This window comes from Barbatula barbatula (genome assembly GCF_947034865.1).
Source record: "Barbatula barbatula genome assembly, chromosome: 25".
Lineage (NCBI taxonomy): Eukaryota > Metazoa > Chordata > Actinopteri > Cypriniformes > Nemacheilidae > Barbatula > Barbatula barbatula.
Window position 1 is genome coordinate 12,431,375 of NC_136788.1, and position 22,181 is coordinate 12,453,555.

The 22,181-nt window shown below is 37.8% G+C and overlaps 1 protein-coding gene across 12 annotated transcripts; it reads left to right on the forward strand.

The window, feature by feature from the left end:
- Positions 1-5,031: 5,031 nt before the first annotated feature.
- On the forward strand, positions 5,032-21,436 carry pax6a (paired box 6a). Of its 12 annotated transcripts, XM_079450397.1 has the most exons (15): positions 5,055-5,399; positions 8,587-8,735; positions 10,932-11,003; positions 11,203-11,256; positions 12,007-12,030; positions 14,196-14,326; positions 14,736-14,777; positions 14,868-15,083; positions 15,392-15,557; positions 18,380-18,538; positions 18,707-18,789; positions 19,139-19,289; positions 19,397-19,509; positions 19,786-19,927; positions 20,052-21,436. In XM_079450397.1, exons 4-15 carry the CDS (start codon positions 11,244-11,246, stop codon positions 20,135-20,137), a joined length of 1,326 nt encoding a protein of 441 aa, XP_079306523.1. In that variant the 5' UTR covers positions 5,055-5,399; positions 8,587-8,735; positions 10,932-11,003; positions 11,203-11,243; the 3' UTR covers positions 20,138-21,436. The 12 variants fall into 12 exon arrangements, with proteins under 12 accessions (XP_079306516.1, XP_079306521.1, XP_079306523.1 ...); XM_079450399.1 differs by lacking the exon at positions 12,007-12,030; XM_079450394.1 differs by lacking the exon at positions 10,932-11,003.
- Positions 21,437-22,181: the final 745 nt, after the last annotated feature.

The window sequence follows — 22,181 nt, forward strand, 5'->3', positions numbered from 1 at the left end:
CACATCTGTCGGATTTGTAGTGTAATTTGTAATTATTGCCCATCATGAGGTCTACAGCTTTAACCCGTCTTTAATTAAAAGCATATTTAAGGTTCTGTCAGAGGCAGCAACGTAAACAGATGGTTATCTGTCAACAGTGTGAGCTTTGAATTCATTCGATAGATGATGATCATTATCGACATCATCGCAGAAACGCACTGTTCCGTTACTACGTTGTATTTTATTTAATTTACAACGAGAAAAAATGTCATCCCTGTAAACCGGTGTTATATTTCAAATTCGTTCAGGATAGCCTCATCTTTCTGACCTTATTTCGCCCATAGGATTGGGTTAATAATAAAGATGATGTTGCATTGCTGTTAATATTGAGCGTCAGAAATTTGTTTTGTAAATAAAATAATTGAATTAAACTCAATACGAATTGGATTTATTAGCCATTTACATAACTCATAACACAACGCAATTATTTCAAACGATTTAAATGGTGAATTGTAGAAACGTCTTCTGTTTTACAACGCTGTTTCTTATTCAACAATTCAGAGGGGAGCGAGCAGCAATTAGTTAAATTATCTTAAAAATATTTACTTTATGACAAAATTTGTCAGCTGGATAAAACTGAAAAATCTCATTACCCCGTGAATCTTTTCTCCAGCCCGTTTGTCGTTGCCCGACACAGTGTTAGTATCTCTGTTATTCAGATGCTACCGCATCTATTTAAATGTATCATTCAGATCTGTGTTGAGTTTGTCACTTTAGGTGTTTTGCATTTCGTCTTCGCTTCGCTGGAAGCCGTGCAGCCCGATTTAATGACCTTAGTTTTATTCATAATCTCTTCCCTCGTGTTATGCAGGTCCCTGGACAAAATTGCTTTGCGATTTCATAAAGCATAACGTTTCGATATTTCTTCATCTGCGCACGTTTAACGAGTTTTCCAGACAGACAATATGCTAAATGGATGTTCGTGTAAATATGTTTTGAATTCTCCTTTGTTCCCTCATATTAGGACAACGTGGATGTAAACTGTACATACACGCGCTCAGCATGTAAACAAGAAAATATATAGGTTACATTCAACTGAGAAAATAATATGCTTAAATCCTCTTTTGATCTCAAACACTCATCATCCATAAATCGTTTTGACAGCTGCACCTCTTACACTCAGAATTCCTTCTTCCATATGTCTTCATTATTAATCACAAATTCATGGGATCATTGCCTAAACCTTTCTTAGCTTTCTTTATACTTTTGTCTTCTATAGATTAGTTTGCAGAATTGCAGGCTGCTGGAAAGTTGCTGGAAAGTCAGAGACAACAAATATGATGAATTTGTAATTCTGATGGGCTTTGTTTAATGAGCACTCAATGTCTAAGGAATGGGTAAAATTTCATTTCATAGTGGTTTTAAAACTACATGGAGGAACCAGCATGTTTTTTTACAATGCACGTGTTGGGAGAGAGCAATTTTGCATGGATTAAGATTGGGATTATATGGAAATATTGGTAAAACGGGGGTCGCTAATTATCAGAAATTGCCAAGGGTGCTGGCCTTGGTGGACCCTGAACATGCAAACCCCCGACAATGGAAAATGAGGCATTTGAAATTATCACCAGTGAGAGAAAGAAAAGGGAAACCTAATTCCCTGCTTGATGTCTTGCTTTAGGTTGCGCACTCTGCCTCTGCATTGGCCTTAATTTAGGGGAATGGGTTTGTATTTACCTACTGTAGCAGCCAGGGTTCTGAATAGCAGAAAAGGTCATCTAAAAGGCTTGCTTGATATACTTCCCACAGTGGAGATAGACTTCGAAAGCTTAGATTAAATAATAAGTGAACATACAATATAGAGTAAAGTATGAACTTGGTTAAAGAAACTGTGAAGCTGCAAATAGCTCTAAAAACTAAACAAATCCAAAAGCCAAAGAGCGGTGCCGAAGCAAAAAATAAGTGTTTTGTCTCTGTATAAAATACATTTTCAGCATTTCCACAACCATGAAAAAAAATCATATGCAGAACATAAATGTCCTTTGCAATTATATATGAGATTAGGATAAAAATATATGACGCTGCATATTTCCTCACATCCAATGGCTGAGAAAAATGGGTGGCTTTCAAGAGCCCTCAACTACTATGCTCACTTTGTCTGTAATGTCTCATAAAGTAAGACCATTTTTGTAACTTTAGGTAAGTGCAATGCAAAATTGGGCAATGGTGTTAGTTCAAATGGATCAGATTAAGAAGTGACATAGTGATATAACAACTGTTTAATGTTTCAAGAGGAAAATCCTATAAATTAATTTCGAACCCAGTCAAAATTTTCCATGACAAAATGATCTGTTTTCTCATTTTCTCCATGTTAAGCAATTAGTCTGTTGCTGTGGCCATATTGCACAAGTTTTAGCAAAGAGAAAATCTAAAACTGAAAATAAAATGAATTACATCAGTAAAAACTCTCCTGATGATGAAGAAACAAAACAGTTTTCCAGAGGCACGTGGCATATGTCTGACCCAACTGATCTGATCACAGAACATTGAATATGTCCGAATATGGAGTGGAATGTCGGACTGAATAGTTTGCTATCATATTTTAGTCATTAGTCAAGACTTTGTAATGTTTTACATTGCAGGGGTATAATGTTCATCTCCAAATCACATTTATGTAATTGCATACCTCCACATGAACATAACTTTTGGGTCAATTTATTCAGAACAAAGTATCACATTAAATAAAGTGGAAATACAAGAGCACACTGAATGTTACAAAGCACAGCAGAAGACAACATTTGTGAGATTCACAGATTCAACAGCCACTTTCACTATGTATATTTACCAAAAGCAAAATAGATTTATACAAATTTGTTGAACCTCAAAGTCCTTTGGTTATTTTCTATCTTTTGCATGCAGTAATCTGTCAGCATCGTGCACTATAGGCTTCTCTGATGTGTACTGCAAGTGATCAGTCTGAGGGAATGCATGATTGGTCCCATCAGTCAAAAAGCATCTTACAAACACTTTCTATAGGCCTAATTGTTTTCCAAGAAACAAAATCAACTACTCACCACTGCTATTAATGTCAGCATTTAAATACAGCGCTCAATAAAACATTTTTGTCTACTGTCGTTCTGTTTCTCGTGACAAGAAAATAAACGTGCAGTATTTTCCACACCATTGTGCATTTTATTTACCTAAACAATGCATTGACTGGTTGACAGGTGTCAGTCTTTGCTTTTGCCACTGGTTCGGTCGATATCTAATCTTATCGGGTCAAACAATAAGAGTAAAGGTCTCTTTTTGTGCTCTTGATCTCATACAAATACGGAGGCAATAACATATGTAGTGCCTGTGATGTTGCGGTAAACGTAAAGGTTTAACTACGCAAACTCGGGAATTCGAGGAAATAATGAAATACAACCGTTTACCTCCTGCATGATGTTCATTTAAATACACTGAATTTCGAAAAGAGCCTTGTTGCGTTGAGCAAAAGTGAATGTCTAACGTACAGGACGTGACATCTGATCACCCTGAGGGAATTCAACAATTCAACATGTCTCAATCCCGGAACAAACGCACAGTGAAGATTATGAAAAAATCTTTATAGTCACCAAACCTCCACCTTCAATATCAGTGTAATAAATATGTTGCAAGGAGTTTTCACAAGTTGAGAATAGACGTAGCCTACAATATCCAGACGAATGATTCCGTGCACCGCCTCAGTTTTTGCAAAATTGAGCTGTTTACTAATATAGACAGACAACAAGCATATAGCAGCAACACAACGAATATGATACTTAAAAGCAGAAAATAAGTCGATTATTTTAATTATCATTAATATTAAATAAATCATAAAAGTTATATTTAGGCATTCGGCATGGGTACACTTTCCAAAGATAATATTTGTACATTATAGATTGATTGTCGCTTAAATAAAACGTAAAACTCACACCTCCGGTGGAGGCGTCTCCTTTTTTATATGGACCATGATCGGGAATGCAAAATATTTTGGTATCGATGGATGCTCAATGAAAAGCACCATGGGCGCAAACGCCACCTGCATCTATCCAACTACAGCAATACCAAAACAATCAATGACGATAATGATAAATAATAACAACAACAAAAATATTATAGGGTTTTTTTATTAGTAACTGGATTTTATTTGATCTTTTTCGTTTGCTTTTGACCATGTAAAGCCGGTGAATATTTTAAAATGGAATGGGCCGGGGGTTGTCCTTTCTCTTTCTCGGTCTGTCTCTCTCTTCTAAACTCACACACATGCTTGGAAGCAGAGGGTCGGCGTAAGGGAAAGCTGGCTGGACAGATTTAGGTTCACGCCTGATCGCGCTCTGGAGTGCAGACCAGCGGAGAGAGGGAGAGACAGCACCTGGCCCGGCTTGAGCATCCCCATCTCGCTTTATTAAAAGCCTGATAAGCGGGACCAGGCCGCACGGTTTCCAGTAGAGATCTCACGAACTCTGCTGGGTTGCACGGGTTGACTTGACTCAATACACAAAACGACATGTGCAACTACCCCGTCTTTTAGAGATGCGCATTTATTTGTTCTTTGACACGAGTTTGCTGTTGCATAAAGTGACATGAATCATTAATGCTTATGTAATATTCACACAATGACACTGTGCATATGCCCACATATGAACGACAAAATGAAGTTTTCCTACTGTCAATGAGCTTTAACAAAAGTTTTGAGCCTCTTCAGGTCACTTTCTAAAGCTCGTTTTATAATGCCAAGAGCCTACTCTCAAAAGCATTTTAAACCTTTTAAAATGATAACCTATTCATTTGAAAATATTACACGTTACAAAAAATAACGTGATGCCTATGGTTTAAATAGTAAAGTTTGGAATGGAATAAAGCGATACATTTATAGCTTATGTGGTCTATCTGCACACAGTAGAAAAGTGTTCCTTTGACTTCCCGGTTTGCGAAATGATAAATGGCGTCAACTGTGACGTGAGCCGTCACTCAGCCAATCACTGGCAAGTTGATGTTAATATTAAGAGAAAGTTGATGGTGAGAAGGGGACGTCTTTTTTATTCCCATCCACATTTAAAGAGGTATTTTGTACCCAACAGGACAACACACTTGACGTGCGGCGTTTGCGTTAATCGTACGAAAAACGAAGAACGTTGGAGAAGCTTTCATCTGATAGCCTATTTCATCAACACCACAAAGAGGTGTTTACAATCTCTCAACTTTTCCTGTGGGTCGACTTTTGGCATGTTGGACTGGATGCTATTTACTGTGGGACTAGTTTTGTGACAAGGAACCGGAGGGGCTCTCTCTAGACACCCATTACTCTTGTCTCCAAACTCATTTGGAAACGTGCCTCTCAAAACGAATCACGCGCATATGGTCCGCTAACGGAACTGGCAATAGCGAATCTAGAGGTAAGTTAGTTTGCTATAACGTGGATTGACAAATTTAACAGCATGTTGAGCATCATTTTGACAAATCTATAGTGGAACTAAATAGACATGCATTCGTTTTTTAAACTATATGCTACTTAAATTTGTAATAGGTTCTACTTCGGCACAAAACTATTTTTAAAGCCTTTTTAAGGGTCAGTGAATTAAGTTTTTTATCTAATGAAGTGTTGCGCCGACACTTAAGTGAATTGACATTCGTAAATGCCCCTCACGACGAGTGATTATGAGAAATATGTTACATGTCAAACAAAAGTAAACAAAATGTAATCATTTCAATTAGTAAATATAAAGCTTAATTATTACTACTTTGCCGTGTCAATTAAATTCAAAAATCAGAAAGAGCAAATTCGGGGCGTTTATGTGATAAAATAAACAAAGAACCGAAAACGTGTTTGAGCCAAACTTCACAGTTACCTTATAATTCAATAGTACTTTGGAAAATAAATGATAAAATCTGTTTAATTTCTATAAGAAATTGTAGGTGATGTAGTATTTTAAATTGTCATTTGTATAAAATAATAATATCAACTATATTCAGTAGCCTATTGATATAAACAATAGTCATCGTAAATTAATCTTAAAATGAAGAGCTTCGTATTTGTATGTCATGACATGCAATAGATAATATTAGCCCTTAATGCAGATTACACGGTCCATAAAGTCTGTCACAACAGAAACAAGTCCGGTTATTGGTATAATATAAACCTTACACTTTAAACATCATTACAGAAAAAAACAATCATTTTTCGAATAAAAATAGATCAAGATAGATAAAACATTATCCAGTTCTCTCTACCCAAATATCTGCAAAACAACGGAAGGAAATAACTATTAAAATGATCAGCCCACGACACCTTCTGTCTATTATGGCCTAATGAATGGAGCAATGTGCAACTTGCTTCTTTTGGATCATGGCATCTAGATGGACCCTCGGTCTATGTTGCCGTGGGCAACCACCTTAAAAAAACTTTAGCAAACCCCCTCCCCCAGAACATGGTCATTGCACCGAGCCACATTGCAATAATAACAGGCAGTCTATCTCCAGTTCTCTCTCACCACGTCTCTCTCACTCCCTCTGACGTCAGATGTATTCAACACTGTCTCCTCCCCTTATTATTATTTTCTCTCCCAGTTCAAACTTTTTGGAGAGAGGGGCTGAGGCGAGGCACCATGAGTCTATTTTGCCTGAGGGAAATAACGACAAGAATAGGGTATTTTTCATGACCAAACACCACTGACTGCTAATCCGAACTGTGCTAATTGATGGGATGACTAAGAATCCATCTGTGTGAAAAGTCTAAAATAGACAAACATTTGATGTTTGATGACCAGTCTTTTGAACTTCTAAAACCGAGTAATTTCAACAAGGATTAAAAACACGCAGACACCGATGTCTTGTCTTCATAAACAAAACGTATTTTCGTTGTTTTAATAGCTCTCAAGTTAAGGGCGTGGAAAACACCTTAGATTTTGCTGAAACAAAATAGGATTAGAACAGGATTAAAACAGGCTTGTTTTTAGATCTCTCTCTCTCTCTCTCTCTCTCTCTCTCTCTCTCGCTCTCTCTCGTATAACCCCAGCACTCGATATCTGTGCAACTGCACAACGTGTTGCACTACATGCCGTTTAACTTTACCATCGAGAAATTATTCGCAAATATCAAACGGCGTAGGACCAGAGATGACAGTGCATGACGGTCGCGCCAGCTCATTATCCGACTTCCATTCAACCTGCCTTTCATTGCGATGCAGACTCTTTGGCAGTGTCGTTTGTTTCCTCATTGTGCTATAGTGGGGAATGCAATGGTTGTCAGCGCCCGCATTCAGTTTCGCGATAGTTTATTGATGAGCTCCGACTTTTAGCACTTTTCACATGTCAAAACGAAGTCAAGTGTATGCAACCACAGCTTAATTTTATGCTCCGTGCGTCCCAACACATTTTGTCTCTCTTTAAAGCTGTCCCACCATGCTTTACGATCCCCCTCCCCTCTCAATTTCTTCTATCCCAACCCGGAATCTATTCCACTCCAGTGAACGGGTGGGACACCCCAAGCTGAGAGTGGCGAGTTGAGAGTGCAGTGCATGTAACCTCGAACACAGGCGCGGAGGGGTTGCTTTGGAGTGTACCGAGGTGTGTGCTAATGTCCAAGCAATCAACAAATGTAGTTTAAGTGTCCGGCCATGGACGTAATGATATTTTCATTCCCCCCTTGGCAACCCACTACACGGAGTTTCTTTTTCTCCCACTGAAAACGAAAACAAATCACGCTATTAATGTAAATGGTATGGGGTCTGGACTGATCGTCGAGCGCGCGTGGTTAACGCAGATGACATTCTAAAAATCAACAATGACACGTGGAGAATGTTTGCGCTCGTTTCAATAGACCTAAAGGGTTTGAAGAACTAGGAGTGGACACAATATTAACGCTTTTAATGTGACAGAGATACAATGAATCCTGATTTTTTTATTTACACTGTAAAATAAATGTAACAATTAATATATTTTTTTAATATTAATTTCATAGATAAGATCAGGTGCTTTTATTGTTTTTAAATGTTAAATGTTTCATTTTACTGAAATGATTTCAGTGTCTTTTAACCCAGATAGTGTTTTACGAAAGCATATATTCTAGATTTTAAAAGGTGCTTTAAATTATTAAACAAAATAATTAGTGCACGTTTTAATAAAATCGCTGGATAAGGATTCTCAGCTTTGATATTTGCTTGCACCATTCCTTGCAGCTGCAGGATACTTTGGTTAGAGCGTTTCCATGTTCCCACTGCAAACCCCCGAAAAACATTTCAATATAATGCGTATTCGTATGAGGAGTGTTTAAGTATTGCTGGAAAACTAGCTTTTACTCGACCCCGTTTCCCGCTCAGTCACCGGGGCAGGAGGAAGTGTTTTGCTAGGAGATGATGACAGAGGTCAGGCTCAGCTAATGGGCCACCGAAGAGAAGAGGAGGCGAGGCACAAACCAGGAACACATACATTAATACACGAGCGCTATCACCAATCAGCATAGGTGCGCGCCCCTCTCTTGCGCGCTCTCTCGCTCGCTCTCTTACTCACTCCCACTGGCGCACATTTTTCAGTCTCGCGCAGTCTTGACATCCTATTTTATTGTCAATCTCTGTTTCCTTCGCAGGGAATTAAAACATTTCCACCCGAGACCAGTTGGAAACTATAAAAGACAAACTATTTGAGGACGATTTCTAGAACTTCATCTTTTCTTTATTGATAAAGAAGTACAGCAACGAGGATTCGAGAGCTGTATAGGAACTATGCCTCAAAAAGGTAAGTTAAGACATGTTTCTCATTTCAGCAACTTACAAGCATGTAAAAAGTGTTGGCTGTGTAAGAAAAACAGACTTTCCTGTAGCCCATGCGACAGCGTTAAAAATAAAAGCTAGTGATTTGTAATAATAAATATTTAATACGTACACGTTTTATTATAATAAAGATACATAAACGCAATATATGATATTTTAAATATAACTTTTAACGCTCCTACAACACTGACAACTGCGTTGTCGTACGGTGCATCCTACACCGTGGATTTTCATTGATGGTATTTCCCTATTTATACTAAAGCTATGTGGAGTTCTGTGCCAAGCAAAGTTTTTATTTATGACAGGAGAAAGCAGAAAGTCACAGTAGGCCAAGACCGCGATCAGTCTTGAAAATGGGAACGCAATGACCCGATGAGGTGGAGTGTCAGGTTGAATCACACAGTCACATTCAGCCGGGCGCGTCCACCAAATCGCACCGTGAACTTGATGTCTTGCTTTTAAGGATGTTGTCTATATCCCAGACTGATCACTAAAAAGTACTAATTAAAGTGTAAAACGTTAAACTTATTTCAGTTATAGTTTGTTTATAAAGCAAAAAACAATATCTATATTAGTGTTCATTTATAAAGAAACATGCGATTAGACACATGTAATGAAAATTAAAGTGCACCTGACATTGTTTTAAATATATTTTAAACGGTGGCGTTATTTTGATGGCATATTATCTCTATTACAAAACCGTAGTATAAAGTTTTTAAACTTTTAACCACGGAACTTAGATTACAAAAATATTTTATTTTCATGAATTTGCTTTAAATTGAATTTTAAATGTTATAGTTAAGAACACTAAACTAATCGAGTCATATTAAAACGAACAAAATACAGATTAGGCTCTGTCAGTTTCAGACATCACTGTTAAAACAGATCATAAAAAGATGAGCTCAGGCAAAAGCGTTACGCTACATAGGAAATACTAATTGAATGCACAAACTGTAAAATTGGAACAATATTTTAAAAATATTTAAGAATGTAAAGATTATTTACTAAATAAAAAGAATCTTCAGGAAGATGTGTGAAAATATTTATAGCCTAATACTTAATATAATGTGAACATTAAAATAGGCTAAAGCAACACGATAAGAACATCTTTTAAAAAATGTTTCGTGTTTGACAAAAGCATTCGTCTTTATTTTGTGAAACACGTGCACCTCCACGCTGCCAGGCGATTGGGGTTGCCTATATATTTATTTGTTGCTGCGCACTGTAAACCGCGCACACCATCCATCTACTTAAAAAGAAAAAATCAAAGCAGGGAGTATTTCTTCTGTGGCCTCCTTTTCGGTACATGTATTGAATAGGTTCTTTATTGCAATTGTCTTTTATTGAGCGCCCCACTGCGCTGTTGTACATTTTTTACAACCCTTAACGACACATACCAGTAACACAATTACCTCCAGATACTTATAGCAAGAAATTACTTTTCTATTTCGCGCAACGAGACAAACAAAAAGGCATTGAGGTAACTGGCACCGGGTCATAGTGAGCTGCACTGGCTGTTGCGGGTGAGGGGGTATGCTGAACCGGGTGCAGAAGGGGGGGGGGGGGGGTTGGGGCTCGTTCCCTTCAGCTCTTTGTGTTTTCTGAGAGTTGTTGGTACGTTTAGTTGGAAGCGGTGTAGCTAGTTAGGGAGCCCGGGTTTTACTCTCTGAGTTTTGGTATAGCCGGAGAAAGAAAGCTATTGTTAAAATTCAGCGGGGCTTTGTCGGGGACCCCTCACCCCCTCCTGGCTTTACTTTTCCTGCGCAGCCAGGCGAGGTAGACAGCGTGTGTCACCAGAGGAGAGTATCTAAAGAGAAGAAAAAAGTAGGCCTTGCCCACAACATTTCTTTTGCCATTCGAAGTTTTCCAATCATGAAGGTTATAGAGAGCAGATTAACGTTCAAGACAAAATATATTACGTAATTATAATAATAATATATTTTTTCAAATCATGACCCATTAGCTGAACGAAAAGTTAATTAACATTAATAAGAATAATTGAGAGTATGTAGGCAGAAAATTCATTATCGTAACGTTCACATTAAACTAAATTTATAAAAAGAAAACAAATAAATCGTAGGTAAAAACCAAGTAAATTTAAACGTAAGAAATAACTACAAATAGAAAGGGTGTACTAATAAATTGTTTTGCTTTGTCCTAGGGATATTATAATAGAGTGAAGCAGATGAGAGTCTATAAATTGTTTTAAGCGGAGAATCAACTCTGTTTCCAGGCAAGTTTAAAGGCAAAGTGTATTTGTGGAGACAGTACTGTTTTCACTTTTTGCATGAATGCAAAATGGGCGAATGCTGAAGCTTCAGCCACAATATTGTCTGTAACTTTCTTGCACACAAGACAGCAAACTTTAACTGAACTGCAACACACTTGACCGAAAATGTGAAAACTTATTATTGTTTCTTTGTGACTAATAGAATACTATAACCGGGCCACGTGGGAGTCTGGAGTGGCGTCCATGATGCAAAACAGTAAGTGGATTTTTTTCCTATGAGTTTTAACAAATTTTGCCAGTGATGATTGGGAAATAAAACGTAAGAGGCATATAGCATTTGTTTAGGTATATTAGCTAGTAAAGGGCATGCTGCAAAAATGATTGCCAGTTGTTCATTCTGCTCCCCCAAATAGCTTAGTAATGCATAGTAAGCTAGTAAACTCATTGCTTAACTTTTTGACAGACATTATTTAAATCAGCAAGACTACCTTGAGAACAAAAATTACAGTCCCAGAAAGAAATTCTCTCATTTAAAAAAACATTTACGACTCCACACATACACAACCTACAGTGTCTAACCCATATGCTCTTTGCATAATTGTGTGTATGTGTCTGTCAGTGTTAGGGGATGTTGGAGAGAGAGAGGACATTTCTGCTTGACTTGCTTTTAAATAATTGCTGAATTAATGTTAGCATTGGCGGCCAATCCACCTAGTCCATTAGCAGAGAAGAAATTGACATTGCATGATTCTGATGGAACATCTATCATGTTTATTAAAACACAGCAAGAGTGAAATAATAGACCAAGCATTGATGCAAAACTTAGTGTTGTAGAGCATGAATAAATTGCATTTGCTGGTTGTAATGTTGTTTTGGTCTTTGAGATGTGTGAGGGCCAACCAAAACGTATCAAACCCAGTAATTTGTTTAATTCCTTTGTGGGAAAGACTAAGTAAGTTTTGATGACAATAAATGAGATATATTTTCTCTTTTAATGCTGGACAAGAGGTGTATGACATCTGTAACGAAGGTGTGTTGAATGTCATCATGTCATTTTATTTTATTTTGTTGCAATTGCCAGTTGTTTGCTCTGTGCTAATGTTTTAGTCAATATTTTGTCCATAAGGAAAAAAATGATGTAGGTCAGCTGAAGTAAGGAAGATGAAACAATTGAGTGCTAATTAAACGGACTGAATTAAAAACATTAAAATAAACGGTGGCACAAACACACATTATTCATATTTAATCTATGGAGCGACTTTTTTCTAGTGAGCTTGTTTTTTTTACAAGGATAGTTATGGTACAGACGTTCTCATGTCTTTTTGATGATGACACTGAGTTCGCCAAATTTTGTCGTGTGATGTCTTTTGCGCATTACTGAGGAGATATCATTCGGGCCTTTGGTTTGTTTAAAGGTCACAGGCGGCAATCCAAGCTTTGTGCTAATAACTCTTGGGTGTATATAGAGCGGAGCGTCCAAATTGACACCATATGTCTTCCTATTAATTGATTAGAAACAGAGTACCACGCGCGCAATGATTGCCACTGGGCGAGACCGACACCATTCACCGTGGGGAATTATAGAACGATTAAGACTTAACCTTTCAAGCGAAAGTTTGATTTTATATCCTAATTTGCGTGTTGGCGCGAACAAATCAAGTGCCTGCACTTAAGAGCCATTCGACATGTGATTTCAAAGCCAATAAATGTTCAATTATTTTTAATGACAGAAAAAGATTTATGATTTAATTTCTCACCAACAATTTTCGGTTATTTGTAATTGATTCATTTACAATAAATGTTGCAATTTGACAGCAGTTTTACGATTAGAAATTTTAGAAATAAATGTATTACGACTGAGGTAAAAATAAATAAACTGTTCCGCGGCAAACGCACGTTGTTATCTTCGATGTGCATTATAAAACATGAACTCCGTTATCGTTTTGATTTTATATTTCGCTCTGCAGATTTATTATGCATAAACCTACAGAGCACAACACTTTCCCGTAGTCTTGCTCCCAGTGCGTAAATATAGGCAATGAAGGTTTGTCACTTGGGAAAAAAGAAATGTCACTTTTAATATATTGAGGGCGAGGCTCGCCCCCGTGAACGTACACGCGCCCAGCCCCTGGCTACCTTAAAATTAAGCTTCCCTTAAAGGGGAAATGAGTAGAGTCCAATTTAGTCTGAGTGATATCCAAATGCAGACAGAAAGGGTCGTTTTATCATGCTACTATTTGTCGTGACGATGCGATTTTTAAAAGCAGAGCGATGTCATGAAGTGACATGCCTGCCACAAGTGCTCCGACTGATCTTTTCAATTAGCCTTCCATGCATGATCCAGGGCGACTTCCGCCTATTTCAAGAAATTAAGCTCAAACTTGACGTGCAGCTAGCTTTATTTTAAAGACAAATGTCAGGCAGGCTCATCATATTTTCCCCCTCTTCTATATTTGGAGCTTATTTATTGCAAAGGAGCTTGTGCTCTTGGACTCAATTTAACGGGAGGCTTCAGAGGGAAGGGAGCTTAGAAGTAAAGCAAACCCACGACAGGAAGGAAGCCTGCTTTTCGGTTTTGATTTCAGGTTTGGTGCCTTTGGTCTGCTTTTCGTTTGGGCTGTTCTATTGACACGGGCTGTAAAAAATATTATAAGCTAATTGGTTATGTCGGAAATCCTGGGTTTTTAAAAAAGAAAAATCGTTATGTTAGATCATGTTTAAGGCTATGCTTTAATCGTGGCAATGTTTAAGTAGTTTTAATGTAATGCCACAAATGGCATTACGCCATCTGATCCGTTTAAAGCTTTGCAAAGATGCGCAAATCTCGGCTCAGTGGGTTGGAGATGTTTTGCTCCAGATCATACCAGAACGCTGACGCTTAATCAATGTTGTGCATGTAATTATATTACAATTGTATATTAGGAGATTATGATCGTATGAGCACATCTGGAGAAGAGTCGCGAACATATGACAGCTGAACAACAGTAATAATTACGGGCTTTGCTGATTTTAAAGCGATCTTCTTTTTCTGAATATTAAGTTTTGTCGACAGTGCTCTTGTATTGCTTCACTCGTTTTTAGACAATTGCGAGCTGAAAGCTTCTATTGAAAACAACTGTGATCTGTTTACATTGAGTCTGGATTGCTAAATGCTGGGCTTATTTACAACGTGACCTTACTTTTCTATTTGTTTAGGTCACAGTGGAGTGAACCAGCTCGGCGGTGTATTCGTCAACGGCAGACCTCTGCCCGACTCCACGAGACAGAAAATAGTTGAACTCGCTCACAGCGGCGCGCGGCCGTGCGACATATCCCGGATTCTGCAGGTGATAATGCATGTTTTTAAATTCAAGCGCACACTTTACTTAAACAAGAGTAATGGAAATTTTCATTGTTTCACATTTGTGTCTATTGTTTTGAAACACCTGTTTTATCAGCTGTATATTTTTTTAAGAAAACCATTGCAAGTTTATACCAGAGAGCAAATGGGATTCATTTCAAATTTCAGTTTGGAATGCATATACGGTGGTCTTGTGGAATGATTCGATTAATAATAAACTTCAGAATGCACTTGGCACATTTTTTTACAATTGGCATTTTTTAAATTGGCGACCAAAATATACAAAAAAACTAATCGGAATAAAAAAAACCGATTAAGTGCATTTTTAAAAAGTGCATATTTTCTCGTACCACTGAAGACGTCTTTTTGTGTTAAAGGTATTTCTTGTGTTATAGACCCATGCTGATGCAAAAGTCCAAGTGCTGGACAATGAAAACGTAAGCTTATTATTGCTTGCAGCATACACTTAAAATATAATATTAGTCTTAAATAATGTATGTGAATTGTTTCTTTTGTTTTCTGTCTAGGTGTCCAACGGCTGTGTGAGTAAAATCTTGGGAAGATACTATGAAACAGGCTCCATCAGACCCAGAGCCATCGGTGGAAGTAAACCAAGAGTAGCGACTCCGGAGGTGGTCACCAAAATTGCCCACTACAAGAGGGAGTGTCCGTCAATCTTCGCGTGGGAAATCCGAGACAGACTGCTATCAGAGGGAATCTGCACCAACGACAATATTCCCAGTGTAAGTTTATTGTTGACAGTTATCATTGACTCAATAAGAAAAAATATATATTTATTTCGTTGATGAAACATAATTATTTAATGTATTTAAATGCATGCGTTAATAACCTTGAACGTGAACGACATCGACAGAGTTGGCCTTCACCGGCACGCTGTAATCTCCTCTAAACCTAAAAGGACAAAGCAATGCAATGTAATGCTCTGGCATGTAGGCCCGGGCAGAAATTGGGCCAATCGTTCCAAAAGCCAAGATGCCACATCGAGATGCCTCTTTAATTAATGTGCCGCATCTTTGGGTTCGTCTTTCAGGTGTCATCGATAAACAGAGTACTACGCAACCTGGCTAGCGAAAAGCAACAGATGGGCGCAGATGGCATGTATGAAAAGCTGAGGATGCTGAACGGTCAGACCGGCACGTGGGGGACCCGACCGGGCTGGTACCCCGGAACTTCGGTGCCAGGACAGCCCAATCAAGGTATGGCAATTTTACTCACCATAGAGAAACATTCTGCCAAAAGAGGCGTTGAGGATGTTTGGCATCAAGGAGAGATTTATGATTACATCGAAATCAGAATTTGATTATGAGCGCGTTACAGCAATTACGTTACTCAACTATAATAACTATATTTATTGGGCTATATAAATAGTAGTATTAACAGCAGTTATTATTACAAATTAATAATATTAATAGTCCTACTCATTTAAAGTATAACAAATACATCTACAAATGTTATAAGCCTATTTTCATTATTGTTGTTGTGGCTGTTAAAATTTAAATCCATAGTGTACACAGTCAGTACATCTCGTTAAATGATATGCTTATCACGCAAGAAAGCAAAATAAATAAAGTTTTGCGTTATCCCTTACAAATGATGTTTCTGTCACTCAGAAAAATGTGTTATGGGAACAGTTCTGTCGCTATGTAATAGCTCATTAGAGAACGTTTTGTTTCCCATTAAGCCGACATAAATAAGCGTTTAGTTTGAGAAGACAGCTGAGGAGATGTTCCATCGGAGACACACTGGACACGATATGGCAACATTTGACAATTAGACTCGTCACTGTTGAGGACACTAAACGACGAAAGATGGACATATCAATAAATAAATAGATAATTGTAGTCTTTTTCATTTCATAGCCCTGTTCAATCTGAACTAGTTTGCAGCAACACGAAACTGTCACTTTTATATTTTTACACATGGTTTTTATGGCTTTACACATTTTATGCAAAGGAAAGCAAATACTGATTCATATAAAACGCACAGATTATTTATAATTTTTCATCAAAGCAATGCTGCTATTACTAATATCCAAAGCAAGAAACAAATATAGAAAATATTCTATAATATTATATTGACAAAAGTAATGCTGTTTGTTGACACGTGGCCTCGTGGACTAACTAAAACCAACAGAACGATTTCTTTTATCAAAGTGGATTATCTTTAGTCTAAAGAAAAACTGAAACCTGCATTCTTCAGCATCTAATTTCTATTTTGTTTTGACAGAGTAAAACTCCGAAGAACGTTAATGGCTATATCAAACGCCTGATAACAGCAATTACTGAACATCATCTGTGATATTCTTAGCTTGCATCATTGTCTACAAGCATGTTACCCTTCATACGTAGCCAATTTAACAGGAATGTATTTAAATCTATCCCTCATATGTCCTCATACGTACACGTCTGGAGTTACTACGTAACTGTGAGGTTTCTGAGCGACGCAAATATGGTCGCAATCTGATGAATGTCACGCAACACTGAACAAAACAGCGGATTCATCTGGTTTGACAGGACGCTAAAAGAGACAACTCTATCGCATTCAGAGGACTCATAGGAACCCCTCCCTCCGTAATAGGCTCGGGGTGCTAAAGCCGCCTAAAGGATTTGGACACTTCTCTTTTCCATGGGTCCTCGCATGTTTTAATCAATGCCTCCGCAGCTGAAAGATGCCGCAGTTGTTTTGCCATCTTTCTGCTTGTCTTCCGCCTCACTGGCTACGACAACGCCCCAATAAGGAATGATTTTATTTCCCACAGCCTTTCTTAGAGAAAACAAACCCTAAATCTGGCGACAGTTGGTGAGGCTTTTGAGAACAGGCCACACATTCGCTTCTTTACGGATTAGCCCTTGAAAAGTGTATGGGATGCTAAGCGACTTTTTAAAAGCTTCCAAGAACATCAGAAACGTATAGTCTTTGATAAAGAAATAAATGAAAAGAAAGCGTTATTCAACGTTAAATATGGAGTTGCATGCACTAAACCAAGAAGCTGTGTGAGAAATGTAAAACTTTCACATGATCATTATTAGATCATTCATGGTTATTTATTTTTATTATTCGTCATTTTTTCCTTAATTCAGATTGCGCATTTTGCATACTTTGGTTCAAATGAATCTCCTTCACATTACAGAGCCCAATTCGATTTGTGGCATGATCATCGACTTTAAGAAACGTGAACAAGATTCCATTACACAATGGTTTTGAATGAGCCACTGGTGTCCAACAACACAGCAGGTTAAAGCTTATCGACTCACAGTTGGCACTTCTACCCCCTTGTCTGTGACAAGGGTCTTCGTATTTAGATGTCCCATTCACGGTGGCCCGGCTGTTTTTCTTCTTTTGCCTATAAGAAGGTATAAATCCTAACTAAGGTTGAACGGGCCAGCCCCAGGGACAGTGATTAATGACAGTAGAGCATAAAGGTTAACACGCCGAGCAGAAAAGTCTGTTGACTGGAATCCTTGTGCTACAATGACCGCTCGAGAGAATCCTTTTGTCGCCTCGTCCAATTGTGTCCTCAAAAGTCAACCCACGAAAGTTTGCCATCCCTCCTCTCAGCGAGTATTTAATAGTTACCCTTACTCTCGCACTTTGTGTCCCAATGAAAGCGTCCTTCTCCCATTCAAGTATTGGTGGTCACCTCAATAGCTCCGCAAACGCCCATATGGTGGCCGTAGCCTAATTGAAGAACTCGGGGATGAAAAGAGGGAGAGGGTGTTTGGTTTTTAAAAAACATTTCAGAGGACCTGAAAAGGTTTCTGGGACATCTCATCGCATTTCTGTAAAGCCCTCAAGCCTGTCGCTTTTTGTGACTCGATGATGAACGATCTAAGCGAGCGCGCTCGAAATGTTTCCCCACAATATTGCAGAGGGCGATACAGTAACCTACAAAACGGTCGAGTAACTTTGCATTCAATCTTCCTCACGTAAATATGACGAGCTAACGATAATGCTTTAATTAAAGCCTAGCGTCCAAACAGAGCACAGAATAAACCTACATTTTATATTTCTTTTCCAGATGGCTGTCAGCAGTCGGACGGAGGCGGTGAAAACACGAACTCAATAAGCTCGAACGGGGAGGACTCAGATGAGACCCAAATGAGGCTCCAGCTGAAACGGAAACTGCAAAGGAACCGCACGTCTTTCACACAAGAACAAATAGAAGCACTTGAAAAAGGTAAACACTGACTGCCAGAGTAACGTGAAAGTGATTGACATTTAAAATAACGTGGTAAACATTGATCAGACAGACTAAAGTCGGCGCTAAACTAAGTCACAAGACATTTTTGCATTTTGTAATTGCACAAAAAATATTCAAATAACGTTTAAATGACTTTCCTGCCAGAATTCGAAAGAACGCACTATCCAGACGTTTTTGCGCGAGAGAGACTCGCCGCCAAAATAGATTTACCTGAAGCAAGAATACAGGTGAGCAAGACATAAGACAAATCCTTTGTTTATTTCATTTATTAACTTTAATTATGGTGTTTGTAATTAAACCATATACCATACATTTACCATAGTCTCACCATAACAACCATGGTTTAACCATGATGTTTGAAGTAAAACCATGGCAATGCAAATAGGCACAAATCTAATAAAAACATGTTTACTACACGTTTAGTATAACAAAGCTATAGTTCATTTGTAGATAAAATGTGTTTTTGTTTACTATTGTTTCCCTACAAAGACCATAGTTAAACTACCGCGGTAAACACTTTTATTCTTGTTTGCTGTCTTCATGGCCATTGAAAACTAACTAAAGCTGTCATTTCAGGTGTGGTTCTCCAATAGAAGAGCAAAGTGGAGGAGGGAGGAAAAATTAAGAAATCAAAGACGACAAGCCAGTAACTCTTCCAGTCACATACCCATCAGTAGCAGCTTTAGCACTAGCGTTTATCAGCCAATCCCCCAGCCCACAACGCCAGGTAAACACACTTGTTAGGCCATGTGGGTCATGAGACAACCGTTCTAAAAGCTCACAAGAACCTATAATGTTTTTCTAACCATTGTCTTGTTTCATTTTTTTAAACAGTTTCATTCACATCAGGCTCCATGTTAGGAAGATCAGACACGGCACTCACAAACACATACAGCGCCCTGCCACCAATGCCAAGCTTTACCATGGCCAACAATCTTCCTATGCAAGTATGTACACACAAATGTCAGTTTTTATTGCAGTATATAGTATGAGTACAGAGTACTCTTATTTCTAGTATTAGGTTATTGCTTTACAAGTTGTTGTATTGTTCAACACAATGTTGTGCCAACCTTAATGTTTCGTGGGATTAGTAATTCAATATTTGCCAGCATTGTAAAATCTTACAACACCAACAACAGCTTACTCAGGTCTGTAGAGCCTTGTTTGTATATCAGATAGAGATGTGAGCGTTGTTGACAGGTTTGCCCTTCCTCTCCCCCCAGCCCAGCCAGGCCCCATCCTATTCCTGCATGTTGCCCACAAGTCCTTCGGTGAATGGGCGGAGTTATGACACATACACACCGCCACACATGCATGCACATATGAACAGCCAATCAATGGGCACCTCAGGCGCAACCTCGACGGGTAAGTTTATCTTCCTTGCTACACTCAAAAAATAATATCTAGAATCAGAATATCACATTTTCTGGCAAAATGACACGTGCCCTAATCTAATATATCCCTTTATTGTGTGTTTCTCATTCGACAGGGCTGATCTCGCCAGGAGTGTCCGTACCAGTCCAAGTGCCAGGCAGTGAACCAGACATGTCTCAATACTGGCCCAGACTACAGTGAGAACAAGACACTAAAACAAAAAAGAAAACAGTGGGGAGGAAAACAGAGATCAGTTTCTTCACCTCCCGTTGTCTCTCGGCTGCAGGGCTGTTCAGCAGTATTTTACTACAGAAGGAAACGAAAAGCTAAAGGACCTTTTTTGTACTGGGATAGTGCCACTTCTCTATCATTCTTCGGACATAAAGACTTGAAGAATTAAAGACAACAGACTACTGTAAAGTGCCCGGTATTATATCGTGAATTTGAAAAAAATCTGTTTTTCAGTTTCCAACCAAGTCATTTTGATGTATTTGTACATGTAACGGCCAATTGTATGTTATGACAAAAAAGGAAAAAAAGAAAAACTGTGGATGGAGTGTCAAACAAAGCTGGTCTTGCATCGGTGTGCGGAAGAACATTTGTGCGAGCTTATCTGTCAGTCATCAATCTATTTTTCAGCCGACATCAAGAACTTTTGCCCATTTCTGTTTCAAATGTGGAGTTGTTGAACTTTAAGGAAGCCAATCCATATTTTTTTGTTTCCAAAGCTTGCAGACAAAGTCAGGTGTATGTGAAACAAAAGTTTACTGCTGAACTGGAGGAGAAACATTTTGGTAGCTAAAAATGGTAGATTGTGTCTTCGATATAATTCAGTTTTGTTAATGTCAAAATGTAAGTATTTGTCTTCCCTAGAAGTCTCGCAGAACAATTTCTATAATAAAATTAAAATCATTTTATAATTCTCTGCATATTCGATGCATATTACACAATTCCCACAAAAGTGCACATTTTAACACAATTAGTATTAATGTGGCTGAAAAAAGAAAACTTAACAGACCAAAGCCTTTGCATATTGTTTCTTTAGCTTTGGCATTTTATTTCCATCATTCATAAAATTGGCATAATTCACAATATCAGTGATCAATAAACATTCTTATTCAATTATGTTAGATCTGTAAAGCCTTTTTCAAGAATTTATTAATTTATTTCAAATATTTAACCGTAAGCATTTTTTTTCAAAACATCACAAATCAGAAGATCAAATTTTAGTTAAAGATCTAAATGTATATTAAGGACTAATCCTTAATGCAGCAAAGATAACCTGATATCACAAACATGTCTCCACTGACATCATTGAAAATATATTCTTTAAAACAGTTAGCCAAGTCTGCATTACTGGAGTATTATATTTCATTCAACCTGAAACTTGAAACTCTAATGTATGTAATTTTTGTGTTTTCAGCAAGCCTGTTCTCTTTAAGATCATTTGCATGTTAATAATGTTGTACCTTTTAAATTAAATTGTTTTATAAAGGAATGAAAGAAGAAAAGTGGGGTCCCATAGTCGGTAATCTTATTTAATGACATGCAGCTTTATAAACAGTTAAGTTGCTGCAATGTATTCACAAAATAAGTTTTGCTAATTAAGATGAACACATATTTATCTATTAGAACAACATAAAACACAGCAGCACACCAAATGAATCTAAAATTAACAGCCTTTCACTCTAAACAAGAGCTATCTTTTGACAAAACAATAGAATTATACCGTCAGAAAGCTTAAGGAATGATTGCAGTGTAAAATATGTTATTTTGCCACCCTGGGAGACTCAGCAGGGAGTAAAATGGAGGGAAGAAAGCGTAGGAGGAGGGATCAGGTATGTGTGGACGTGATGCGTCTATTTGTCATTAAACCCCTACGAAAAAAAAGAGGTTTACATGAGAATAATCCAAAAGTGATACCCTACATAAAAAAAATGCAGTAACATAATTTGCACAAAACAGCCCAACTGTGATTCCATAAAAAAAGTGTTTGAATGAGCTGAATTAATGAAAAATATATCTGGATGTTAGAATTGCGAATTTATGATGATAAAAGCAACCAAAGGAAAAAGCGAATCATCAGCTTAAACCAAGCAGCAAAAGCCAATAGTGTACAGCTGTAGATCTATTAATAGTCTGAGCTGATGCAAAATTCACATTCAACACAATCACAACACAATCCAAGCAATCCAGTGTTTTAATCTGAATAATACATTGTGTCTAACAGCAACAGTGAAATGTC

Excerpts from the sequence above, each read along its gene's own strand:
- pax6a (XM_079450388.1), top strand. The coding sequence starts at position 13,414 with ATGTCAGGCAGGCTCATCATATTTTCCCCCTCTTCTATATTTGGAGCT. Across the intron at positions 14,778-14,867 it reads AAGTGCTGGACAATGAAAAC|GTGTCCAACGGCTGTGTGAG; the intron begins GTAAGCTTATTA and ends TTTTCTGTCTAG. Across the intron at positions 19,290-19,396 it reads CCCCCAGCCCACAACGCCAG|TTTCATTCACATCAGGCTCC; the intron begins GTAAACACACTT and ends TTTTTTAAACAG.